General features: G+C 34.9%; 3 protein-coding genes across 4 annotated transcripts; 2 read left to right on the top strand and 1 right to left on the bottom strand.

Moving 5' to 3' along the window:
- The first annotated feature begins 178 nt into the window (after nt 1-178).
- Nucleotides 179-9,163, top strand: Brr2 (U5 small nuclear ribonucleoprotein l(3)72Ab). Of its 2 annotated transcripts, XM_089839382.1 has the most exons (19): nt 179-319; nt 570-911; nt 985-1,236; nt 1,304-1,652; nt 1,754-1,980; nt 2,727-3,191; nt 3,260-3,430; nt 3,495-3,962; nt 4,220-4,567; nt 4,638-5,072; nt 5,152-5,406; nt 5,477-5,957; nt 6,035-6,208; nt 6,289-6,677; nt 6,754-7,182; nt 7,252-7,830; nt 7,887-8,578; nt 8,643-8,724; nt 8,784-9,163. In XM_089839382.1, the coding sequence occupies exons 1-19, from the start codon at nt 275-277 to the stop codon at nt 9,033-9,035; spliced, it is 6,435 nt and encodes a 2,144-aa protein (XP_089695508.1). In that variant the 5' UTR covers nt 179-274; the 3' UTR covers nt 9,036-9,163. The 2 variants fall into 2 exon arrangements, with proteins under 2 accessions (XP_089695508.1, XP_089695509.1); XM_089839383.1 differs by lacking the exon at nt 179-319 and having other exon boundaries at nt 773-911; nt 971-1,236.
- Nucleotides 9,164-9,333: 170 nt separating this feature from the next.
- Nucleotides 9,334-12,035, bottom strand: SecS (Sec synthetase). Its single transcript, XM_089839406.1, has 9 exons — nt 11,829-12,035; nt 11,549-11,703; nt 11,370-11,488; nt 11,140-11,298; nt 10,918-11,071; nt 10,623-10,855; nt 10,362-10,547; nt 9,802-9,895; nt 9,334-9,719 (listed from the first exon to the last, which is right to left on the bottom strand). Exons 1-9 carry the CDS (start codon nt 11,931-11,933, stop codon nt 9,536-9,538), a joined length of 1,389 nt encoding a protein of 462 aa, XP_089695532.1. The 5' UTR covers nt 11,934-12,035; the 3' UTR covers nt 9,334-9,535.
- Nucleotides 12,036-13,099: 1,064 nt separating this feature from the next.
- On the top strand, nt 13,100-22,723 carry LOC149673701 (protein Skeletor, isoforms B/C-like). The gene is made up of 15 exons (XM_089839385.1): nt 13,100-13,838; nt 17,597-17,913; nt 17,986-18,128; nt 18,202-18,300; nt 18,377-18,720; nt 18,776-18,957; nt 19,031-19,269; nt 19,421-19,601; nt 19,669-19,914; nt 19,985-20,222; nt 20,820-21,014; nt 21,091-21,287; nt 21,355-21,415; nt 21,526-21,689; nt 22,278-22,723. Exons 1-15 carry the CDS (start codon nt 13,787-13,789, stop codon nt 22,392-22,394), a joined length of 2,775 nt encoding a protein of 924 aa, XP_089695511.1. The 5' UTR covers nt 13,100-13,786; the 3' UTR covers nt 22,395-22,723.
- Nucleotides 22,724-23,356: the final 633 nt, after the last annotated feature.

Here is a 23,356-nt window from a genome sequence, read left to right as displayed (position 1 = left end):
ACATTTTCTCTTCTTTCATTAGCTTCTTATTATGCTTAGTCACAAGAGTCGACTTTTATTAATTTTCTATGTGAGTTTATAATTGTTTTCCTATTGGAATAGTAGCGTTGTCACAGCTGCAAAGCTGCCATTGATACCCGTACATTATTTGTACTACTGTTTACGCTGTTTGTAAATACCGCCAGAAAATATTTCGGCGGTTCCTGCCCCTTAGCGGTTATTTTCATGGCAACGTTAAGCCTAATTTTCATAAAAATCTTCAGAATTTTCCAAAATGGCGGATGCCGCTGCACGTTCGCTTCAATATGAATATAAAGCCGTAAGTTTTAGTTAATTATTAACTGGATTATAGTGTTGTATAAAATTAAGATGAATTTTTAATAAGAGATCTAAATTGTAAAATTTTTTGCTAGTTTAAATTGTATTTTTCGAGAAAATTAGAAGTTAACGGGGTTAATGTTAAGCCTTTGTCAAGCCGATAACCCTAACTTTTTAAAAACAACGAGGAGTTAGTCTGTAATAACGGGAACTGGCGTATATTACAATATTATTTAACATTAATTTTGCAGAACTCAAATCTTGTTTTACAAGCTGACACACGTCTTATCGAAAGACGCCCTAGAGATGAAGCAACGGGTGAAGTTGTTTCACTCGTTGGTAAGCTTGAAGGCTCTCGAATGGGGGATAGGTATCAGAGAACCAAACCCACCAAAAATGAGATGCGTGAGAAAAAAAACAGGAGACAAAAGAGAGATTCAAACCACTACGACATCTCCAAATTGAAAGGACAGACTTTACTGTCTGAAGGAATTGAGGATATGGTTGGAATCATATATAGACCAAAAACACCGGAAACTAGACAAACTTACGAAGTTTTACTCAGTTTTATTCAAGAAGCATTAGGGGATCAGGTAAATATTGGCCCATTAGTGTTTAAACCCAGTTATTTGGGGGCATTTTTCAATTGTAGCTCTTCGATTTTAGCCAAGAGACATTCTTTGTGGAGCGGCTGATGAAGTTTTGGCTGTTTTAAAAAATGATAAAATGAAAGACAAAGAAAGGAGAAGGGAGACTGAAATGCTCCTAGGATCTTTAGCGGAAGAAAGATACGCTGTCCTTGTAAATCTTTGCAAAAAAATCACTGATTATGGAGTTGATGAAAAAACACAATCTATGGATGAGAATATAGATGAAACTTACGGAGTTAATGTTCAATTTGAAGAGTCAGAAGAAGAGGTAATTATGATGATTTTATTTATACTAATTTTAAATGTTTTAATAATAACCTTGTTTCATTGTTAAGAATGATGAAATGTGTGGAGAAGTAAGGGATGAAGAATCAGCTGATGAAAATGAAGGAGAGGAGGCAGTTTTGGACAACACTCTTCACGCTACCAATTTAGGTCCTGGTCAAGAATCAGGAGGAAAACATTCCAAAGGACTTCATCCCAGAGATATTGATGCGTATTGGTTGCAAAGAAAACTTAGGAAATTCTATGATGATCCTCTTATTGCCCAATCAAAAGCCGCGGATGTGATGAAAATTTTAAAAACAGCCTCTGATGATCGTGATGCTGAAAATCAACTGGTTCTTTTGTTAGGATTTAATCAGTTTGATTTCATTAAAGTTCTCAGACAACACCGTCGAATGAGTAAGATGATTAATCTTTAATTCTTTATTATTTAATTTTTGTTAATGGAAATTAAATTAATTATTTATTAATGTTATTTTTTTTTTTTTTGATCTTTTCAGTTCTTTATTGCACTTTATTGGCTTCATCTCAGAGTGCAAAGGAAAAAGCTAGTATTAGGGAAAAGATGATGGCAGATTCTGAGCTGGAAAAGATCCTGCGTCAATTGGAAAGCACTGATAAAGAGGATATAGTTCAGGAAGAACGGGAACGCAGGGCTCAAGCTAGACAAGCCAGAGTTGATGCTGATTTGGAAGTTATGGATCAGGATGATGATGGAGCTTTTCAGGTATTTATTTATTTATTTTAAATGAAAGGGGACAAGTAACATAATATTATACCTTAAAAGAACGGCCTTTTTCTAAATATAAAAGGAAAAATAAAATTATCTCTTATCACAAAAATATTAGCATTTAATTAGTCTTAAAAAAAAAAAAAACTGGGCCACCCTTGGCGTAGTGGTGTCTGCTAGGGAAAATTTCTCAGGACAGGGCTGGAAATAAGCACAGGACATTGGACATTGTCCAATAAAATATTAAAATGTGACATAATATTTTTAGAAACTAAGGGGGTTTGAAGTTTTGATAGCTTGATTATTAAGATATGACACTATTTTTTGCACACTCCAGTGGACGATGTATGTGGTATAAGAAATTTTAATTTTTCTTATTTCCAGCCCTGCTTTTACCCTACCGGGGGGGGGGGGGGCTCAGCCCGCGAGAATTCAAACCAATCCCATAGGGATAAAGGGTTCGATTTAGCAGACGTCACTAAAACAATGGCGGCGCAATACTCCTCGTTTTCAAGACTGATTAAATGCTAATTATTTTGCAATAAGAGACCAATTATATTTGTTTTAATATTTTTTATTTTATATTTAGAAAAATGCAGTTCTTAAGTTATAATTATATCAATACTAAATATTTATTTATTGTATAACACGACAGTACAATGTTGTTACCTGAACTTTTCCTATTACTTCTTGCATCAAAAATTGGGCAAATTAATTAATGTTTTTATAATTAATAATTATAGTTACAACAATGCAAAACTTTAGACCTTGAAGATTTGGTCTTCACTCAGGGGAGTCATTTTATGGCAAACAAACGTTGCCAACTCCCTGATGGCTCATTTAGAAAACAGAGAAAAGGATATGAAGAAATTCACGTTCCCGCTTTAAAACCCAAACCATTTGAATCTACCGAGTCCTTGGTTCCTATTGATAGACTCCCAAAATATGCCCAACCCGCTTTTGAGGGCTATAAGAGTTTAAACAGAATTCAGAGTCGACTTTACAAGGTGGCTATCGAAGCCGATGAGAACCTTTTACTTTGCGCCCCAACTGGCGCTGGAAAAACCAATGTTGCTCTTCTTTGTATGATGAGAGAGATTGGTAAACACATTAATGCTGATGGAACCATAAATGTTGATGACTTTAAGATTGTCTATATTGCACCCATGAGATCTCTTGTACAGGAAATGGTTGGCAACTTTGGAAAGGTAAATTACTAAATTAATAATGATTTTATTTAGATTATTTTTGGTTTAATTGTGTTTAATCTTAATAGAGATTAAGTTCTTACAATATCACCGTTTCCGAGTTAACTGGTGATCATCAATTGACTAGAGAACAAATAAACGCGACTCAGGTTTTGGTTTGCACTCCCGAAAAATGGGATATCATTACTAGAAAAGGAGGGGAGAGAACTTACACCCAACTCGTCAGATTGATGATTTTTGTAAGTTGATTTATAAGTTTTAATTTTAATTAGGACCTCTCAAGTTTATATCCTATTGTTTCAGGATGAAATTCATCTACTTCACGATGAAAGAGGACCAGTACTCGAAGCTTTGGTAGCTAGAACCATTAGAAACATTGAAATGACCCAAGAAGATGTCAGATTAGTGGGACTTAGTGCCACTCTCCCCAATTACGAAGACGTGTCGAATTTCTTAAGAGTCAAGGCCGCCACTGGTCTTTACTTCTTCGATAACAGCTTTAGGCCTGTTCCATTAGAACAACAGTACATTGGAGTCACTGAAAAGAAAGCTATTAAGAGATTTCAAATCATGAATGAGATCTTATATGAAAAAATCATGGAACACGCTGGAAAGAATCAAGTTTTGATTTTTGTTCATTCGAGAAAGGAAACTGGGAAGACTGCTAGAGCAGTCAGAGATATGTGTTTGGAGAAAGATACCTTGGGGAATTTTCTACGTGAAGGATCAGCTTCTACCGAAGTTTTGAGAACTGAAGCTGATCAAGTGAAGGTAAAAGTTTATTATTATATTTTATTCATTCCAAATTTTCAACCAAACACTACTCCCAATGCTTACCGCATAAGTTTTGTTAAATAAAACTTGTGTACAGAAACGGGAGATAAAGCAATATTAACTCGAGGTCTAAATTTGATTAGTTTCTATTTGGCTAATCAAAAAAAGATTTGAGTTAAACAACATCTTTAATTTAATTTAGTTCTTTTGCAGTTTTAGAAAGGTTCACTTAGTTAGTTGCGACTTAATTTCAGAATTTGGAACTTAAAGACTTGTTACCATATGGTTTTGCAATCCATCATGCTGGTATGACCAGAGTAGATCGTACTCTGGTTGAAGATTTGTTTGCCGATAGACATATTCAAGTCCTTGTATCAACAGCCACCTTAGCTTGGGGTGTCAATTTACCCGCCCATACTGTCATCATTAAAGGAACTCAGATTTATAACCCTGAAAAGGGACGTTGGGTAGAACTCGGAGCCCTGGATGTTTTGCAAATGTTGGGAAGAGCCGGTAGACCTCAATATGATACCAAAGGGGAAGGTATCTTGATCACGAATCACAGTGAACTTCAGTACTATCTCTCCCTTCTTAACCAACAGGTAATTGAATTCTCTCAGTTAGTTTTTTTTTTCTTTTTTTTTTAACTTAATTATTGTGGTTTTCGTTTAGCTTCCTATTGAAAGTCAGCTTGTCAGTAAATTACCTGATATGTTGAATGCCGAGATTGTCTTAGGGAATATTCAGAATGCGAAGGACGCGGCCAATTGGTTGGGTTACACTTACCTCTATATTAGAATGTTGAGGGCGCCCAATCTTTATGGTATTAGCCACGATGACGCTAAAGAGGACCCGCTTTTGGAGAGAAGAAGAGCCGAATTAGTTTACACGGCCGCCTCAATCTTGAGCAAAAGCAACTTGATTAAATTTGACAAAAAATCTGGAATTTTCCAACTGACGGAATTGGGAAGAATCGCCAGTTATTATTACTGCACCAACGAGACTATTCAAACTTATAATCAGCTTTTAAAACCAACCTTAAGTGAAATTGAATTGTTTAGAGTCTTTTCCTTGTCTGGAGAGTTCAAACACATCACAGTCCGAGAGGTCAGTTATATTCCCCCGCCCCCATCCCTTCTTTTCTTCATAAAATCTTCATTAAATTGTTTAATTCTTATTATTTAAGGAAGAGAAATTAGAGTTGCAGAAACTGATGGAAAGAGTCCCAATCCCCATTAAAGAGTCCATGGAGGAATCGAGCGCCAAAGTTAATGTTTTACTTCAAGCTTACATCTCTCAATTGAAGCTGGAAGGTTTAGCTCTTATGGCTGATATGATTTACGTCACTCAGAGCGCGGCTCGACTCATGAGAGCCATTTTTGAGATAGTCTTACATCGTGGTTGGGCCCAGTTAGCTGATAAAGCTTTATCACTTTGCAAGGTACGTCTTCCTAATCCGAAAAACCAATCATTTCAAACATTAATTAACTAAAGTAATTATTTAATTACAGATGATTGATAAGAGAATGTGGCAGTCCATGTCTCCTTTGAGACAATTTAAAAAAATTCCGGAAGAAGTTGTTAAAAAGATTGAAAAGAAGAATTTCCCATGGGAAAGGCTTTATGATTTAGGTCCAAATGAAATTGGTGAACTTCTTAGAGTACCTAAACTTGGGAAAACAGTTCACAAATACGTCCATCAGTTCCCCAAATTGGAATTATCCGCTCATATTCAACCCATTACGCGTTCAACTCTTAGGGTTGAATTAACTATCACCCCTGATTTCCAATGGGATGAAAAAATTCACGGAACTTCTGAAGCTTTCTGGATTTTAGTGGAAGACGTTGATAGCGAAGTTATTCTTCATCACGAGTATTTTCTGCTTAAAAGCAAGTTTTCTCAAGATGAACACATTGTCAAGTTCTTTGTTCCCGTTTTTGAACCATTGCCACCTCAATATTTTATCAGAATTGTCTCTGATCGTTGGATTGGTGAGTTAATGGGGTTTCTTTTTAACTTAGTTTTAATTCATTTTTAATTTATTTTGTTTATACATTACTTTTAATAGCGAGTGAAACTCAACTCCCAGTTTCGTTTCATCATTTGATTTTACCCGAGAAATATCCTCCCCCAACTGAATTGCTCGATTTGCAACCTTTACCAGTTTCAGCCTTAAGGAACCCCAAATTTGAAGCACTCTATAATGAAAAGTTCCCACATTTCAACCCAATTCAAACACAAGGTATAGAATCATTAACTTAAAAGTTAAAACTAAATTAATGTTTTATTGCCCTATCATTAATCTTTATTTACAAATTTCAGTCTTCAATTCTGTGTATAATAGCGACGATAACATCTTTATCGGAGCTCCCACTGGCAGTGGAAAGACAATTTGCGCGGAATTCGCAATTCTTAGGCTTTTTGCCCAAGTTCCAGATGGTAGATGCGTCTATGTTACCCCCAAAGAGAGTCTGGCTGAAATAATATTCAGTGATTGGACCAATAAGTTTGCTTTAATGTTGGGAAAGAAAGTTGTAACCCTAACTGGAGAAACAAGCACGGATTTAAAACTTCTGGCCAAAGGTAATATCATCATTGGAACGCCTGAACAGTGGGATGTCCTCTCCAGAAGATGGAAGCAGAGAAAGAATGTTCAGAACATTAATTTGTTCATCGTTGACGAGTTACAATTAATTGGAGGGGAAGATGGGGTGAGTTTTGTTTTATTATTTAAGTTATTATTTATAGTTAATTAAGTCTAAATTATTGTGGTACAAATTTTCATAGCCAATTTTGGAAGTTATCTGTTCAAGGATGAGATACATTTCATCCCAAATTGAGCGTCAAGTTAGAATTATCGCTCTAAGCTCCTCCTTAGCTAATAGCAAAGATGTAGCTCAATGGTTGGGTGCCAATACCAACGCCACGTTTAATTTCCATCCAAATGTGCGTCCAATTCCCTTGGAACTTCATATTCAAGGCTTCAACATCACCCATAACGCTTCGCGTCTCTTGGCTATGAGTAAACCCGTCTATCAGGCCATCGTCAGATACTCTCCCAGAAAACCTTGCATCGTTTTTGTCCCTTCGAGAAAACAGACTCGACTGACAGCCATTGATGTTCTAACTTATTCCGCTTCAGAAGGACAATCTTCTAGGTTTTTGCATTGCACTGAAGATGACATGGCGCCATTTTTGGAAAGAATCACCGATAAGGTAAGTGTAAAACTGTTCAAATTTCTTTTAGGATTTAACGATTTAATTATTATGGTTTGAAACTTCCAGACTTTAAAAGAAACTTTGAGTAATGGCGTTGGTTATATTCACGAAGGTTTATCCCAATCAGATAAGAGATTAGTAGAGCAGTTATTTGATAGTGGCGCCGTTCAAGTTGTAGTTGTCTCCAAAAATCTCTGCTGGGGTTTATCCTTAGCCGCCCATTTGGTTGTTATAATGGATACTCAAACCTATAACGGAAAGATCCATACTTACGAAGATTACGCCATCCCTGATGTCCTTCAAATGGTCGGGAAAGCTAATCGTCCCTTAGAAGACGAAGACGGAAAATGCGTCTTACTTTGTCAAAGTTCCAAGAAAGATTTCTATAAGAAATTCTTGTACGAACCTTTGCCGGTTGAGAGTCACTTGGATCATTGCCTACATGATCATTTTAACGCGGAAATTGTCACGAAAACTGTTGAGAATAAACAGGACGCTGTGGATTACCTTACCTGGACATTCCTTTACCGAAGAATGACTCAGAATCCAAATTATTACAATTTGCAAGGAGTTACCCATCGTCATCTCTCTGATCATTTGTCAGAGTTAGTCGAGAATACCCTGACTGATTTGGAACAATCTAAGGTACGGAATTTGGCTTATTTTTTGGTCTACTATGTACTTAACAATGTTTCTTTTAGTGTATAAGCATTGAAGACGAAATGGACGTTTCCCCATTGAATTTAGGCATGATTGCCGCTTATTACTACATCAATTACACCACGATTGAACTCTTCAGCATGTCCCTTAACGCCAAGACCAAAATCCGTGGTTTACTCGAGATCATTAGCTCCGCAGCCGAGTATGAAAACATTCCAATCCGACACCACGAGGATAACATCTTAAGACAACTGTCGAACCGCCTCCCTCATAAACTAACCAATCCCAAATTTAGTGACCCTCATGTTAAGGCTAATCTCTTACTCCAAGCTCATCTTTCGAGGATGCAATTATCAGCGGAACTCCAATCAGATACTGAGGAAATCTTAAGCAAGGCTGTTCGTTTAATCCAAGCCTGCGTTGACGTTTTGAGTTCAAATGGTTGGTTATCCCCGGCTTTGGCTGCTATGGAATTGGCTCAAATGGTCACGCAATCCATGTGGAGTAAAGACTCCTACTTGAAGCAGTTACCACATTTTACTGGAGAAATTATTAAGAGATGCGCTGAAAAGAAAGTGGAAACTGTTTTTGACGTTATGGAATTAGAGGATGAGGACAGAGACAAATTACTTCAGTTGACGGAAACTCAGATGGCGGATGTCGCCAGATTTTGTAATCGTTATCCTAATATTGAACTAACTTACGAAGTTCAAGATAAGGATTCACTTAGAAGGTACGTTTTATAACATTTTTTTTTTAATGTTTTAATGTTAATTTTAAGTTACATTTCATTCTAGTGGTTCAACTGTAAATATAATTGTGCAGTTGGAACGCGAAGATGAAGTAGTTGGTCCAGTAATTGCGCCATTCTTCCCTCAAGTAATTATTAACTCAAATACCATATTTTACCGACCACTAAATCTTAATTTCATTTACAGAAACGCGAGGAAGGATGGTGGGTCGTTATTGGCGATCCCAAAACCAACTCATTGATTTCCATCAAACGTTTGACCCTTCAACAAAAGGCCAAAGTTAAACTGGACTTTGTGGTACCCAGTCCGGGAGAGCACATGTACACTTTATACTACATGAGCGACGCTTACATGGGATGCGATCAAGAATACAAATTCACCATTCAAGTTGGACATTCTAGTCACCGACGTGGCGCGAGTGATTCGGACAGTGACTAACAATCGGGTGAACAAAACGCGATTACGCGTGAAAAGGTATTTTTATCGGGGAAAACCTGTGTGTGTGTTTATGAATTTCATTATTAATTTTTAATAAAGTCATTTAAAGAGGCTTTAAAAACACCCAATTTAGGACAAGTTAATTATAAAAAGTTCATTAATTTTGAAGTAAATATAATTATTTCAAACTTAAAACCTACAAATAATAAAAATTGAAAATTCAGGCATATGATTTGTTTTGATAATGTTATATTTTACTTCAAATTTATGGACTTTGGATGGTAATGAACAAAAACCGTTTAGTTTCTTGAATAAATTTTTTTTACTTAAATTTATTAATGCAACAAAATAATTAGTTTACAAATCAAAATTATTATAATTTCTCAGATTTATCACGTGTTATTAGAAATAACATAAAAAAATGCTCTTTGGTTTGTAGAAAAATGAAGAAGTTACAGTATTTGTTCGTAAATGTTTAATTTTTATCAAAATCAGTTAGTTTAGCTGCCATTTTCTTTAGACAAAACTTTGTCCAAACGTTTGACAAACAAATCAACGTCGTTTTTATTCATTCCTATCGCGGCAGCAGCTGTTAGGTACACGCTAGGATAACAATTAGAATGAGACCCCCAGCATGTAAAAGCATGTCCATTGATTGTCTTGTGATCGTCACTAGAGATTACCCTGCAAGCGAAAATTGTTTTTTTTTTCTTTTGGTCACTGGCTGGTGAATCATAGGTGTTATTTAGGGAATGACGGGTTTTACCTGGTTCCAGACACGCATCTTGTGAATAACATGGAACCTAATTTAGTTACGTCTTGAGTTTGGTTTTGTTTAGAGAATTTGTCTAAAGTCATTGCTAAATTTTGGGGAAAACCCTTGTTAGAAGGAGTCAAGTATTATTTCAGACTGTTTCTATTTAGACCCAACTTTTGGGCTTAAATAGGCAGGGTCCAGGCCGGAAATAAGCACAGGACACTGGACATTGTCCAATAAAATTTCAAAATGTCCCATAATTTTTTTAAAACTTAAGGGGAACACTGGACAGTTTGACCAATAAATTTTCCGAAGTTTTGATAGCTTGACTATGGAAATGCGATGCTATTTTTGCACACTCCAGTGGACAATGTCCTATAAATTTTTCAGTCAAACAGGGGGTCACTGGACACATGTCCTATAAGAAATTTTTCTTATTTCCGGCCCTAGGCAGGGACACTATTTAGGCCCAAATTTTAGGCTTAAAATAATGTGAATAGAGGATAGGAGGCTGGCTATTTAGGCCCAAAATTTGGGCCTTGGTTGCACATAAAAAGAAAAACAATAACCTAATGAAATAGGATTATGTTTAGTATCTAATAATCTTTCTCCATGTTTAGTCGCGACCTTTGTTAGTTCATCTCTTAAATAATTGTAGTTTTCCTTGCGTTTTTGGAGCAAATCTTTGTAGCCATTTAAACCTAAGGATAATAGTGTTATGAAGAGATCCATAGTGGGTGTAGATGACCCTCTTCCTGATTTGTATAAAATTAAGATGGGATTTTATTTTAAATCAAAGTAATTCAAAAATTTAGATTAATTATAATAACCTGGGTATAATTTTCCAATATTTTCAATGACTTTAATGTCAAATCCCGCTATTATTGAACCCCCAACTGGTACCATGAAGTTTTTATCTGTACTCTGAACAAAGGCATCAACTCTGCCGATCCTAGCTGCTTGAGAGATTAAATGCATACATTTTGTAGATTGTACCCCGTACGCGTTGTTGATTATATGTGGAATTTCGTGTTTTTTACATATTTGTGCTACTTCTTCTAATCTAAGAAATAGGTCAGTTTTAAAAGAAAAATTTAAAATTTTGCCTTGAAACATTAAATTCACCTATCAGGCACTCTTGGAGCAAAACAAGATGTAGTTGTTAAAATTGCAGCTATATTTTCTGGCCCTAATTCTTTTATTTTTGATTCAATTTCTGCAAGATTGGTTCTAATTTCATCACCTTCTATCACATTTTCTATGACTATTGCCTCAAATCCTAAAAAATTACAATTGCTTAAATTTTTAACTCCCATAGTTGTTTCTTTTTCATCCAAAAATATTTACCGGCTGTGCATATACATTTGAAACAAGATTTTTGATCAATTCTTGGCCATAAAACATATTTAGCATCTGGCCTATTATTTTTAACCGATAATAGACATAAAACTAAGCTCATTCCCGTTGCTAAGGGAACAACAAAACAAGATTTAACAGAAGGCACACCTATAATATAATATAATATTAATTATAAGTTAATTATAATATTAACATCGCTAATTATTTTTAAATCCTACCGCAAGTTCGGAGTACATTTAAAACCATGGAATTAGTTAATTTGTTCATTAAACTCGAACCAGCAGCTTTTGGTTGAACTTCAGCTATATCCCCTGACCTCCCTATCCCATGCCCCATTCTAAATTAATTTAAACTTATTAGCAATTTAATTTGCGATTGGGGCATATAGTATTCATGCCTGAAATGTCTCCGTTCCACTATGGAAGACGCAAATCTTGCTTCTCTCTCACCAACCCCACAATTTCCCGTAAAGTTGTTACTATCCATTGCCGCTAGATTTTGTAGTAACAACTCTATGCTCATATCGTCCCAGCCTTCCTCCGGACATTTTTTCTATTTAGACATTAACGTATTAGTCATTAATTTAACTTCAATTAATTTAAATTAAATCGTAATTTTTAGTTTATTGCGAATCTCGAATTTTCTCAATGCATGCATAGCCAAGGGTTAGCGTCTACCTGCTCGAACAATATAGATATTTTCCTATTTCTCGATGAAATTGAATCCTCCGCTTGTTGAACGTAGGATTTTGGTATTATAGCCCTAGCTAATTCGAAATTCATACTTAAAGTTATAATAATTTAAAGATAATTTCACTACAAGGCTTAGAAACATAGGCCTACTTAGCAGACAGCGGAACTTTACTATTGGAATTTTCTATGGAGTAGTTTTGTTGGAGTGATAACCAAAGTTCCTTTAAAATTGCATTAAATGCATCCATGTCTCCTATAATATTGCTCCATGGCGCCAGATTGATATAGCCAATGGAAAACGGTATTTAACCGGCGAAATAAGGCGCGAAATTTTAAATAGGAATTTCGCGTGACCATTCGAGTTTCGGTGACCTTTTGGGTGGTTTTAAATCCTTAGGGTCAAACCATGGATTGTTTTTGAATATTAATGAGTTATAAAGAGGAAATATACAATACTTAAGCTTACTGGTGACCCGGAGGGACCCGAACCTTCCTGTAGTTAGAAAAACCTCCCATAAATCGATTTTTTCCCAGGGTTAGTGACCTTTCCTATTGAAGAATCATGTACTTTGTGGGGTTCTAGTTTCAGTTTTATTGTATTAATATAGTCCCGGAAGTATCCAGGAAGCAAAATTGGAACTTCCGATACATATTTCTCTGAGGAACCTTACCATCAATCTTATCGCTTGGCAAGTTGACAGCGATTTAATTTAACGCCGGATTATTATTACATTTAAGTTCTTAGTAACCCCGTTTCGATATTACCGGGATATTAAAATATTGGGGGATATCCCTTTGAAAGGGAAATTTCGTATATCCTGTTGAAATCGAAGGTTACGATTAAAACCCACCTTATTAAAATTCATCAACGCCACAAATATTTATTAAGATCTGGGAACTAGTTTAAAAATTTCACTTTCTTGCCAAGAGGGAGAAAAATATTTATATTTTGTTTTTGAACAACACCCGCGGTCCCACCGCCTTGACCTATATTTCTTTTAAATCAAATTTAAGTTGTTCTAAAGTACCTCTTAGTTTTGGTTTTAATGCCGAGTGACTTGGCAAAACGGACATTATAAACAACGCCGGACGTTGATTTCTCATGATGTATGAAGTCACTGCGTGATTAAACGTGGCGTGATGCAATCATATTTATGGGAGTGGTTCAATTTTCGATTCGAAACTCTCTCTCTCTCTCTCTCTCTCTCTCTCTCTCTCTCTCTCTCTCTCTCTCTCTCTCTCTCTCTTGCTGAGTGAAATTAAATTTACCGAGAATCTGAAGCCTGTAATTCTGATAGACCTTTGGCAGTGTTTCTGTTGTTGTACAACCCCACGCTGATTTTATAACATTTCCCGCCAATTATTTCCATTGTAACCATTACGAAACTATAGCTTACGTTAGAGAAAGGTGGGTGGGAGCGCGCCTTTAGTTTTAACTAAGCAGCTTACTAAAAGTGAATTAAATCGAAGCGTAGCTAAAACTAGTACGTTTCACCACCGGCGCTAAACACTATCCTTAATTGTATCAGGCAGGGTACTTGACGATATTTTTGACCCAAAATTAATTTACAACTTTACGTTAATTTACTTTTGATTTCGGTATATGATAAGTTCAGTTAGTGCCGCCCTAGCGTCATATTTTTGAAACTATTGCAAATTGACGCCCCCCCCCCCGGCCCCGTCTCTTAGGTAACTTTTCCTCTGGGATCTCTGCTTTGGTCCTTTGGCTTTTACCAGTTAGACCAGTTTTGTGGTAACTACCTTAGAGTAAGAACCAAATACAAACTCTACCGTCTTATACCGCGTGTGCGCCTCATTTAATGCCAAAAAATATTTTCTCACATTTTTTAAAAAAGAGTGGTCGTCGGTGAAAAAGAAAACATTGCGTTTTAATCTTCATTTTTGAGCTCCTGATCGGGTGCGCGAGTTTTTTAACTTCAAAAATGTTTGGCGAACTTTTTGGAACTTTGTGTTGTCTACTTTTGATGTTAAGTGGTGAGAAAAACCAGCTTTGTTTTGTTAATTTTTGCCTTTTTAAACGCTAGAAAACTAGTTTAATAGTTAAGATAATGAACAGAATAGAAATGCAAGTTTTGAGGGGCAAATCACTTTTTGTTTGTTTTGTTGTACTTGGCCTGGAATAATTTAAAGTTACGGGTGATTCCTTACGATTTCATGTTTTTGATTTGTTTTGCATTTATGATTTCGCCTGATTTGCACCCTTAAAAGCTTCCCCTTACTATTTATGACAGTTCGCCTCAAATTTCACGTGATTCCCTTGTCAGATTTTAACCTCTCTAACAAATTCACGCTGATTTCAAAAGGTTTCACCCCAAGCTTGGTGAAAATTTTAATTTCTTTACATTGAATTGTACAAATAAATTGAATACTGATTTGCCTCTACCAAACTATACTCGATGACAAGTTGCAAAAAAACCATAAATCCAACCCCGAGTTGTTGCGCAACTACCGTTCAAAGACAAAATTTAAAATAGACAATAGCGATTGTTAACCTTTATTACCAGTCTCCTAATAATTTTCGAAGCTCGGTACCAATGGGCGTATTTTTTTTTCTTTTTATATTCCCATCAACTGTTTCCGACTAAGTTTCTTTTAAATGCTATGGTAGCTTCCTTGAAATTATGGTCACGATTTTACGTGTTTTCATTCTCAACCCTCCCCCTCTATCTCTCCCCTTTCCCCCTCTCTCTCTCTCCTTCGAGACTTGACCCTTACGTTCTTGAGCTGGTGGGTAAACGGTATTTCACGAACGATACCTGAAACAAAGTTCGGAATTCGTTTCAAATTAGAAAGAACTATACAAAAGGCGTATCCTCTCACGTTTATGTTCTAAATAGTCTTTATTTTTTCGGACATTCCAAAAAGAACCTAGTTTGGCTTCAGCCCAGCGCAGGGAAAGATTAGATAGGGGTCAATGGACCCTAAATACCATGGGGGTCCTTGTTTTCTTGCCCATGAATAAATTTAGAATGGCGGGAATTATCAACGTACTGTATATCTTATAATTTAGGCGGGAATATAATGTTGATAGTGGTCAAGAGATCCCCAAAAGGGATTTGCGTTCAACCAGGCGTTTAATCGCTGGCTTTTAACTTGATGAGAAATTTATGACGGTCACCTTGTACCTAAGACAATAGTTTTCAATGTGCACTTTGCCAGATATTTTCAGGATGATGGACTTGGGTCACGAAATAGATAGATACGTTTGACGCTTACAAGGTTTTTCGTGTTTATCTCACGCATTTTGACCTAGTTTTGTTGTGGTTTAGTTAGGAATATAACCAAAGGGTTAAATTCGGAACAAGTAGTTTTAGAAAAATACTTGAAACTTAAAGGGTCAATAGGCTGAATTACGTCCTCAGATTATCTATTTCGAGCGTAATTATTGATCCTCTGAAATTTATTTATAGTTCCATATATAGGTCCTGATTTTAATATGCAGGGTGTTTCTGATAAGTCTGGCATAAATTAACTTAATTAAGGGGGATGTTATTTTTTTAGCGATTTTGAGTCGAAAATGTAACTTCTATCTCCATTTTTCCGTCCGGGCCACTGTTTTCGAGTTAAGATTGGATGGAGTGTTTTAGGGATGACCCCTTAAATTTAATTAAGAAAGTGAAAAACAATGATTTCTAATTTAATTAAGGGGTCATCCCCAAAACACTCCAAACATAACTCGAAAAATTGTGGCCCTGAAGGCAAAATGTCATAGATAGAAGTTACATTTTCGACTCAAAATTGATTTCCCAAAGAACATTCCCATTAATTTAAGCCAGACTTATCAGAAACACCCTGTATATTTATATTTTTTTCTGTAATCCCCATTAAAAGGCGTTCCTATCAAATATTTTAAAACCATAATGATGTTTAGCGTAGGAATAAGTACCATAGATCGATATTTTGAAGTATCCAAAGCTTCCAGACACCGCTTAGTTTCAGCTATTTTAACTTTTTTCTTCTCTTAACGAACATTAATTAAAATTCCGACCCCAAGAACCCTATTACATATTGCTAGCAGCCCAACGATGTCTTCAATGGCATCACTTAAGAAAGTCGAAATTAGCATTAGTAACACGGAAAAGTATAATATTACGTACAAATAAAACCTGTTATGGTAATGACCCAAGTTGTATAACTTTCTCCCAACAACCCCGATTCTCGCTCACATATTTAGAAAATGTAGTCAAATTAAACAACAACTCTTATAGCGAATTCCACTTACTGCTCTCGGAGCGCTCCCATGGAGCAATAAATATAGGAGACCCTGATTTAGCAAAAACAGTCTTTAACGAAGCCGAGAACTACTTCTCCCATTTATATGGCTCCATGGGAGCGCTCCGCGAGCAGTCAGTGGAAATCGCTATTAAATTTAAGCATTTGCCAAGATAATTATAATAACTTGGGGTGGTTTGGTACGAGGGGCTAATCACTTTCACATTCCGTATACACCAATTACGGATCACACGTATTTTTTGTAGCATGTGAGGGATTTTAAGGATTAATCGAAACCCCCCCTTTAATTTCGAAGTGACTGGCCCCTCGGTGTATTTTTTTCGAGGGGTAATTCACTTTTATAAATTTACAGAAAGATATCGTATATACAGGGTGTTTATTATAAGTCTGCCATAAATTAAGGGGGGTGTTCTGTGGGCGATTTTGAGTAGGAAATTTAACTTCTGTCTCCATTTTACCGTCCGGCTCACTGTTTTCGAGTTATTTATTAATATATTTAATTTTCAAAGATTCCAAATTCAATAGGCGGATTTTTAAATTTAAAATGACTTGCTGTCCGAACAGTAAAATTGGGGTCATATTCTAAGGAATGTCCCACGCATTGACAAATTTTAACAAAAGTATAAGAATAAAAGAAACAGGGATAATAGATTTAAAAGTATAACTTTTAAACAATTAAACATATTCTATTTATAATATTCTAGGTTATATTATCCTTTGAAATAGCTTTTTCAAGGGTTTGAGGACATGCCTAAGAAAGTTTCCCATGATGCAGACCTATTGTCACCTTTCTATGCCCCTTCTTTTCACGTTTGGGTACTCAAGCGTTTAGTATCGCAATTTTTTTATTATTTTACGGTTTAATTAATGGTCGGACCCGGTTAAAATGTACCTAGTTATCTCAGATTTGTTGTAGAAATACTTTTACGTTTAACACGACAGCTTATTCTCTCTATTGATATTGGCCACAGTTTCAACTGGTCTATTTATTTTCCCCCGAATTACGAAATTTATGAATACGTTAAGCTCATAATCGACCGTATTAAATTTACATTGGAAATTAATAAGTTATAAAAAAGAAAAAAAAATCTGTGACCCAAATTTTAAAATATTATTTAAATTTATTTATTATGTCCAAGGTTATATTCTTATAGACGCAATATATTTATTTATTTCTTTCTTTCAAAGAAATCTAGTCCAACCTGTCAAAATTAATTTGCACAAATATATTTTAATTTAAAACTAAATTTTAATTTATTCATCAAACTTTTAAGTTAAAATTAGGAATTCACTATTAAACCAGAACCTTTTAACTATAAAGAAAAGCAGTAAATTTTATGTTCCTTCCTGCTGTAATTAAATTTACAATGTCCTTGATATACTAGGATCCTTTTTCTCGTGCAAACTGTGGTTGGTTTTTGCGTCAACAAAGTGCCTTTGTTTCCCATCCCCAATAGGGTTTCTAAGGTCCACTCATTAATACTTTCCCTATCCCGAAGGTGTCTCCTCTAAATACTACGGTAAGCGACTAGGGACATTCGAAAACACAATCCACGATGTTGAGGGAACAGTGTACGTCGCCAATGAAGACACGTTCATCATTACTGGTTTGACATATGACGGCAAGGGTCCCGATGCCCATTTCTGGGCCGGTGAAGGCGATAAACCATCACCTTACGGTTTCATCGTCCCCAACGAACACAACAGCGAGGATGTCCTTAAGAACTACGATAACGCCATCGTAGCCATCAAGTTACCCAATGGCAAGAAGATCAAGGACATCAAATGGCTTTCGATTTGGTGCCGGAAGTTTGCCGTGAGTTCTTTGGCCTTGGATATGTCATCGAGTTCAAGTTGATTGATCATTTTTGTTCTTGATTTATTTAAGGCCAATTTTGGGGAGATTTTTATCCCGGATGACCTTGAACCACCGGAACCCAAAGTAGTTGGACCAATTCCATCATTCGCTCATGGTGTTCGATCGGGACCAGTTATTGTTAGGAATGAGAAGACGATATTCATACCTAATCTGTAAATACACGAAATTGTCTATTAGTTAATTTAGCCAAAAGATAAGATAATATCGTATCACTTCTTTCAACAGATACTACGATGGCGCGGCCCCGGATGCATTCTTCCTGGTCGGAAACGGAAGTAGGGTTTCCCACGAAAACGCGGTTAAAGTTCCGTACGATGGAGAAGCGTAAGTTTCCGTAAAAACTGAACCCATAACGCGCCCTTATTTCAGCGAACCCAAAAGAACTATCTTTAAATTGCAGCGAAGGACATCGCATTAAACAAGGTTTCCAAGGCGCGGCCGTCACTTTAGTCCTTCCTAATGACTTGACTGTCTTTGACATTGAATGGTTAGCAATATACTGCATACAATACCGAGAAAACTTCGGACACGTCACCTTCAATAAACGGGACTTGAACGTACCACCCGTAATTCCTTCACCTAATTCCACACCAGGCGGTACCAGTGGTTCTAAACTACCCAGGTACAAGGGAAAGAAGATTGGGGAATTAAAGAACACCCAACATGGGGTCCGGGGGACAGTATATGCAGTCAATCAGAGATCATTCTTTATCGAAAACTTTCATTACGACGGAGCTGGTCCTGGTAAGGTGCGCGAGTGGAAACGGTTGTCGTCATACTTAGGGTTATTTTCTTTCAGACGCCTTCTTTTGGGCTGGTTCCTCGTCTAACCCGTCAACTGACGGTTTCATCGTTCCAGATGAACTTGGAACCGAAAATGTCTTGAGGGCTTACGAAAACAGAAATATCTTAATAACCTTACCATCCGAACGTACTATCAGAGATATTAAATGGTTGGCAGTATGGTGCAGAAAATTCAGCGTAATTATAATTTAATTACTACTTAATTAACCCGGAAGAAATTAATATGTTTTTTATTTAAATATTACAACAGGCTAACTTTGGTTTCGTCACCATCCCCGATAATTTTCAAGCGCCCAGGGAACAAGAAGTTGGCCAAATTCCCAATTACGCCCATGGAACTCGTTCCGGACCCGTCACGATTAAAGATAGCCGAACAATACACATTAAAGATCTTCATTACGATGGTGCCGCGCCCGATGCCTTCTTCCTGGTTGGAATGGGAGCCAACCCTCATCCGAGGGGCGTCAAAGTACCCGATGAAAATGGAAGGTAATAATTGAAAACAAACAAAGGAACGCGAAATTTATTCGCGTTCCCTTCTTTGATTGGTTGAAACTTTGACCCAATGACAACTCTTGAGGGGAAATTCGATTTCTTTGAAATATTTTATACTAATCGAAATTAAATCGTTTTTTCTTAGCCTAAACAAACTCAGGGGTTACACTGGCAAGGACGTTACCCTTAAACTTCCGGGGGATTTAACGGTTTTCGATATTGATTGGTTCGGACTTTATTGCATCTCTTACAAAGAAAATTTCGGACACGTTAGAATACCTAAAAGTCTGAATATTCCCGCTGACGTTCAAGCTTTGAAAGCCTCCGTAATTATTTAATTAGTATTAATAATTAATTCTCTATGAATAATAATTGACGAAACTTTAATTTTAGAATCTGCAATTTGAAAATTGCGAAGAATTCTTCTCGGGACAAATGCAAGTCTGGTGGTCAATCGTCGGAAACGATATTTACTTTCAATTACAAGGAAAAGTCTCCGAGAAGGAATACTTGGCCTTTGGACTGAGCGGTGATCAAAATGTGGCTAAAATGATTGGTGGAGATGTTGTCGTTGCGTTCTACGATAGGGATAATGGTGTAGCGAGAGTTGATGATTATCTACTGACTTCTAAAGCCCAGGTATACGTCTTTTTAATTTAATTTATTTATTTGGTTTTAATTTTGTTTAATTAATGGTTTTTTATTAAAGTGTTCCGGAACTAATGGAGCTTGTCCCGATTCGAAACTTGGTGGGGAGAATAACGTGGAAATGATTAGTTATCAAGTGAAGGACGGATTATTCATGGTCACCTATAAGCGACCCTTATCTGGCAGCGACAATCAGGATGAAACCATAAGACCCCGAGAAGAACAATCCGTCATTGCGGCCATTGGTGGAGTTAATAATAAAAATGAAGCCGCTTATCATCAAAAATATTACAATAAAAGTAAGAGTTACATAATTTTAATCTTTAAGAATAATTTTGTCTATTTTTAAGAATAATTTTATCTTTTTTTAATCTTTTTATTAGAATTTTTGAGATAATTTAATTTATTTGTTTATTTAAACTTTTTTTTTAGAATTTTAGTGATAATTTAATTAATTTTTTAACTCTTTTTATTGGAATTTTGATGATAATTTATTTAATTTATTTTTTAAACCCTTTATTAGAATTTTAATGACAATTTAATTTTTTTTTGGAATTTTAATGACAATTTAATTTTTTTTTAGAATTTTAATGACAATTTAAATTTTTTTTAGAATTTTAATGACAATTTAATTTTTTTTTAGAATTTTAATGACAATTTAAATTTTTTTTAGAATTTTAATGACAATTTAAATTTTTTTTAGAATTTTAATGACAATTTAAATTTTTTTTAGAATTTTAATGACAATTTAATTTTTTTTTAGAATTTTAATGACAATTTAATTTTTTTTTAGAATTTTAATGACAATTTAATTTTTTTTTAGAATTTTAATGAAAACTCAATTTTTTTATTAGAATTTTAATGATATTTTAATTTAATTTAACATTTTCCAATAGATACGATTAAACTTAAATTCGGCAGAAGACCCCAAGTCAATTGCGAATCTTTATTCGCCGAAGACGAGGAAAATAAAGTGACCCAAGACGCGCAAACATCAAACGCGTGGCCCCAATTTTTCATTAAAGACACTGAAACATTTAGAGTCCGAATAGGACCTAACGGTGGCAATAGAGGATACAAAGCCATCACTGGTAAGATCTAAATTAATTATTTTTAACTAAATTAAAATAAATTAAATTTAAATAGCTTCTTAATTACTTTCCTTAGGAATTACTCCATGGGGAATCTCTTATTGGATTAACGGAATGCTAATTCCGGAGATTACCGTTAATCGTGGAAGGAATTACACCTTTATTGTTGAAGCTGGTGATGATCCTACAATTCTCGGATCGTATCATCCACTTTACATTACAAATAATAGGGAGGGTGGTGTGGGCCAAACACCCAGAGAGATTGAATCACCGGTAAAGTCTTAAACTATTTTAAATTAATAATAATTTTTAATAATAATTAATTATAAAAATAATTTAGAGTCACAAAATCTACGGTGGTTTGAGAAAAGATGATCGTGGAAATTTCGTCCCACTTGGAGGTAATTTTAATTATATTTTATTTTTGCTAATGTTAATTAACGAAACTAATTAGTTTACCTTATTATTATTATTATTTTTTTTCTTTTTTCGAATTTGTTTATGTTTATAGCCGGGCGTTTGTGCGAATATAAACATAAAACCATAGATCAGGCGGAAAATGTCGACTCATTTGAGGAATTTAATAAAACATTGGAGTTAAAATGTAATCCTGGAAATCCAGCCGAATTTATTTGGACACCCGATGAAAATACGCCAGATTTAGTCTATTATCAGGTGAGAATATTAAAATTAGGCCTATTTATTTTTTCGCAATTTAATTTAGGCTTATTTAATTATTTACAATTAAAATTAGGCATATTTAAATATTTACAATTAAAATTAGGCTTATTTAAATATTTACAATTAAAATTAGGCTTATTTAAATATTTACTATTAAAATTAGGCTTATTTAAATATTTACAATTAAAATTAGGCCTATTAATTATTTACAATTAAAATTAGGCCTATTAATTATTTACAATTAAAATTAGGCCTATTAATTATTTACAATTAAAATTAGGCCTATTAATTATTTACAATTAAAATTAGGCCTATAAATTATTTACAATTAAAATTAGGCCCATTAATTATTTACAATTAAAATTAGGCCCATTAAATTATTTTAATTAAAAATTATGCCTATTTAATTATATACAATTAAAAATATTAGGTCTATTTAATTATTTACAATTAAAATTAGGCCTATTTAAATATTTGCAATTAAAATCAGGACTGTTTAATCATTTACAATTGAAATTGGGCCTATTTAATTATTTCTTTTATCTAAATTATTAAAATATCAAAATTTAAATTATGGCGCAGTGCTTTACACATCGTAACTTGGGATGGAAAATCCACGTTACCGATAGTGCCATTTCTGTTCGAGCTTTTGGACTCTTTTCTATACTTCTATTTTGTTTTACCATCAGTTATCTGTGAATTTAACGACTTTAAAAAGAAATTGATTTTAACTTCGTTATAAAAATCTTCCTTCCTAACATCATGGGAAGGTTATTTTAAACTTTTTTTTAAACATAATGCGAACGGCACCGAAAGTATTTTTTAGATTAGTAATTAAAACCCTTAGATTTACGCTCAAAGGGTTTAAAATCATGTTAAATTAGTAATTTTAAAAGTAACGAAAAAGAATTGTTTTTCGTTGTTTTTTTTTTAATATTTAATGTACATAATTTATGTTTTAATTCTTAAGTGTGTTTATTCGTGCACTATAGAGTTTATATTGCCATAAAATCATGAATGTAATTTTTTTTGCCGTATTTTTATTTGGATACAGACGGTTCAAATATTTTTAAATTTACCGCGTCGCGTCTTATTTCGGGTTTCAATCGTTTGAGGTCGCCACGGTATTCGTCGGGCTCCCAATAACAATTTAGAAGAATTTTCGGTGGAATCATTTGAATGTAAGGTACGTGAAATGTTTTCTTTTCTTTAAGTATTACTGTGTTTTTCACAGCCCCTTTGAAATACAAATTACCAGAAGTAAATGAACTTCTGAAATTACTACTCATTAATTAAAACCAACGTAGAAATAAAAATATCCAGGGCCATAATTATCTAATTGCGGTGGGTTTTAAAATTAGTTTTGTAGTTTTCAGCATCACAAGCGCGTGATTGAGTCGGCTGTGTTTTAGTGCAGAAATTAGTTTTTCAAACTTTCCTTCGCCGGTAACAGTATTTTTAGAGTCGGTAAATATCTTTCGAATCTCCGTTAGTTTTTAGAGATAATCTTGTTACAAATTGTATTTGCTCCGATTGTCTTTTAATAAGTTAGAGATAGTAATTGAAAACAATTAATTTGAAAAAAAAAGTTCTAGCCTAGTAGTTCTTGTTGCAAAGAAATGATTAAGCGGAATGGACTCATATCGTTAAGCCTTGGTAAG

Source organism: Phalangium opilio, unplaced genomic scaffold (assembly GCF_054372755.1).
Source record: "Phalangium opilio isolate 3A_F unplaced genomic scaffold, DU_Popi_V2 ptg000048l_1, whole genome shotgun sequence".
NCBI classification, from domain to species: domain Eukaryota; kingdom Metazoa; phylum Arthropoda; class Arachnida; order Opiliones; family Phalangiidae; genus Phalangium; species Phalangium opilio.
The sequence above is the reverse complement of the archived record's forward strand: the minus strand, read 5'-3'. Positions and strand labels throughout refer to the sequence as shown.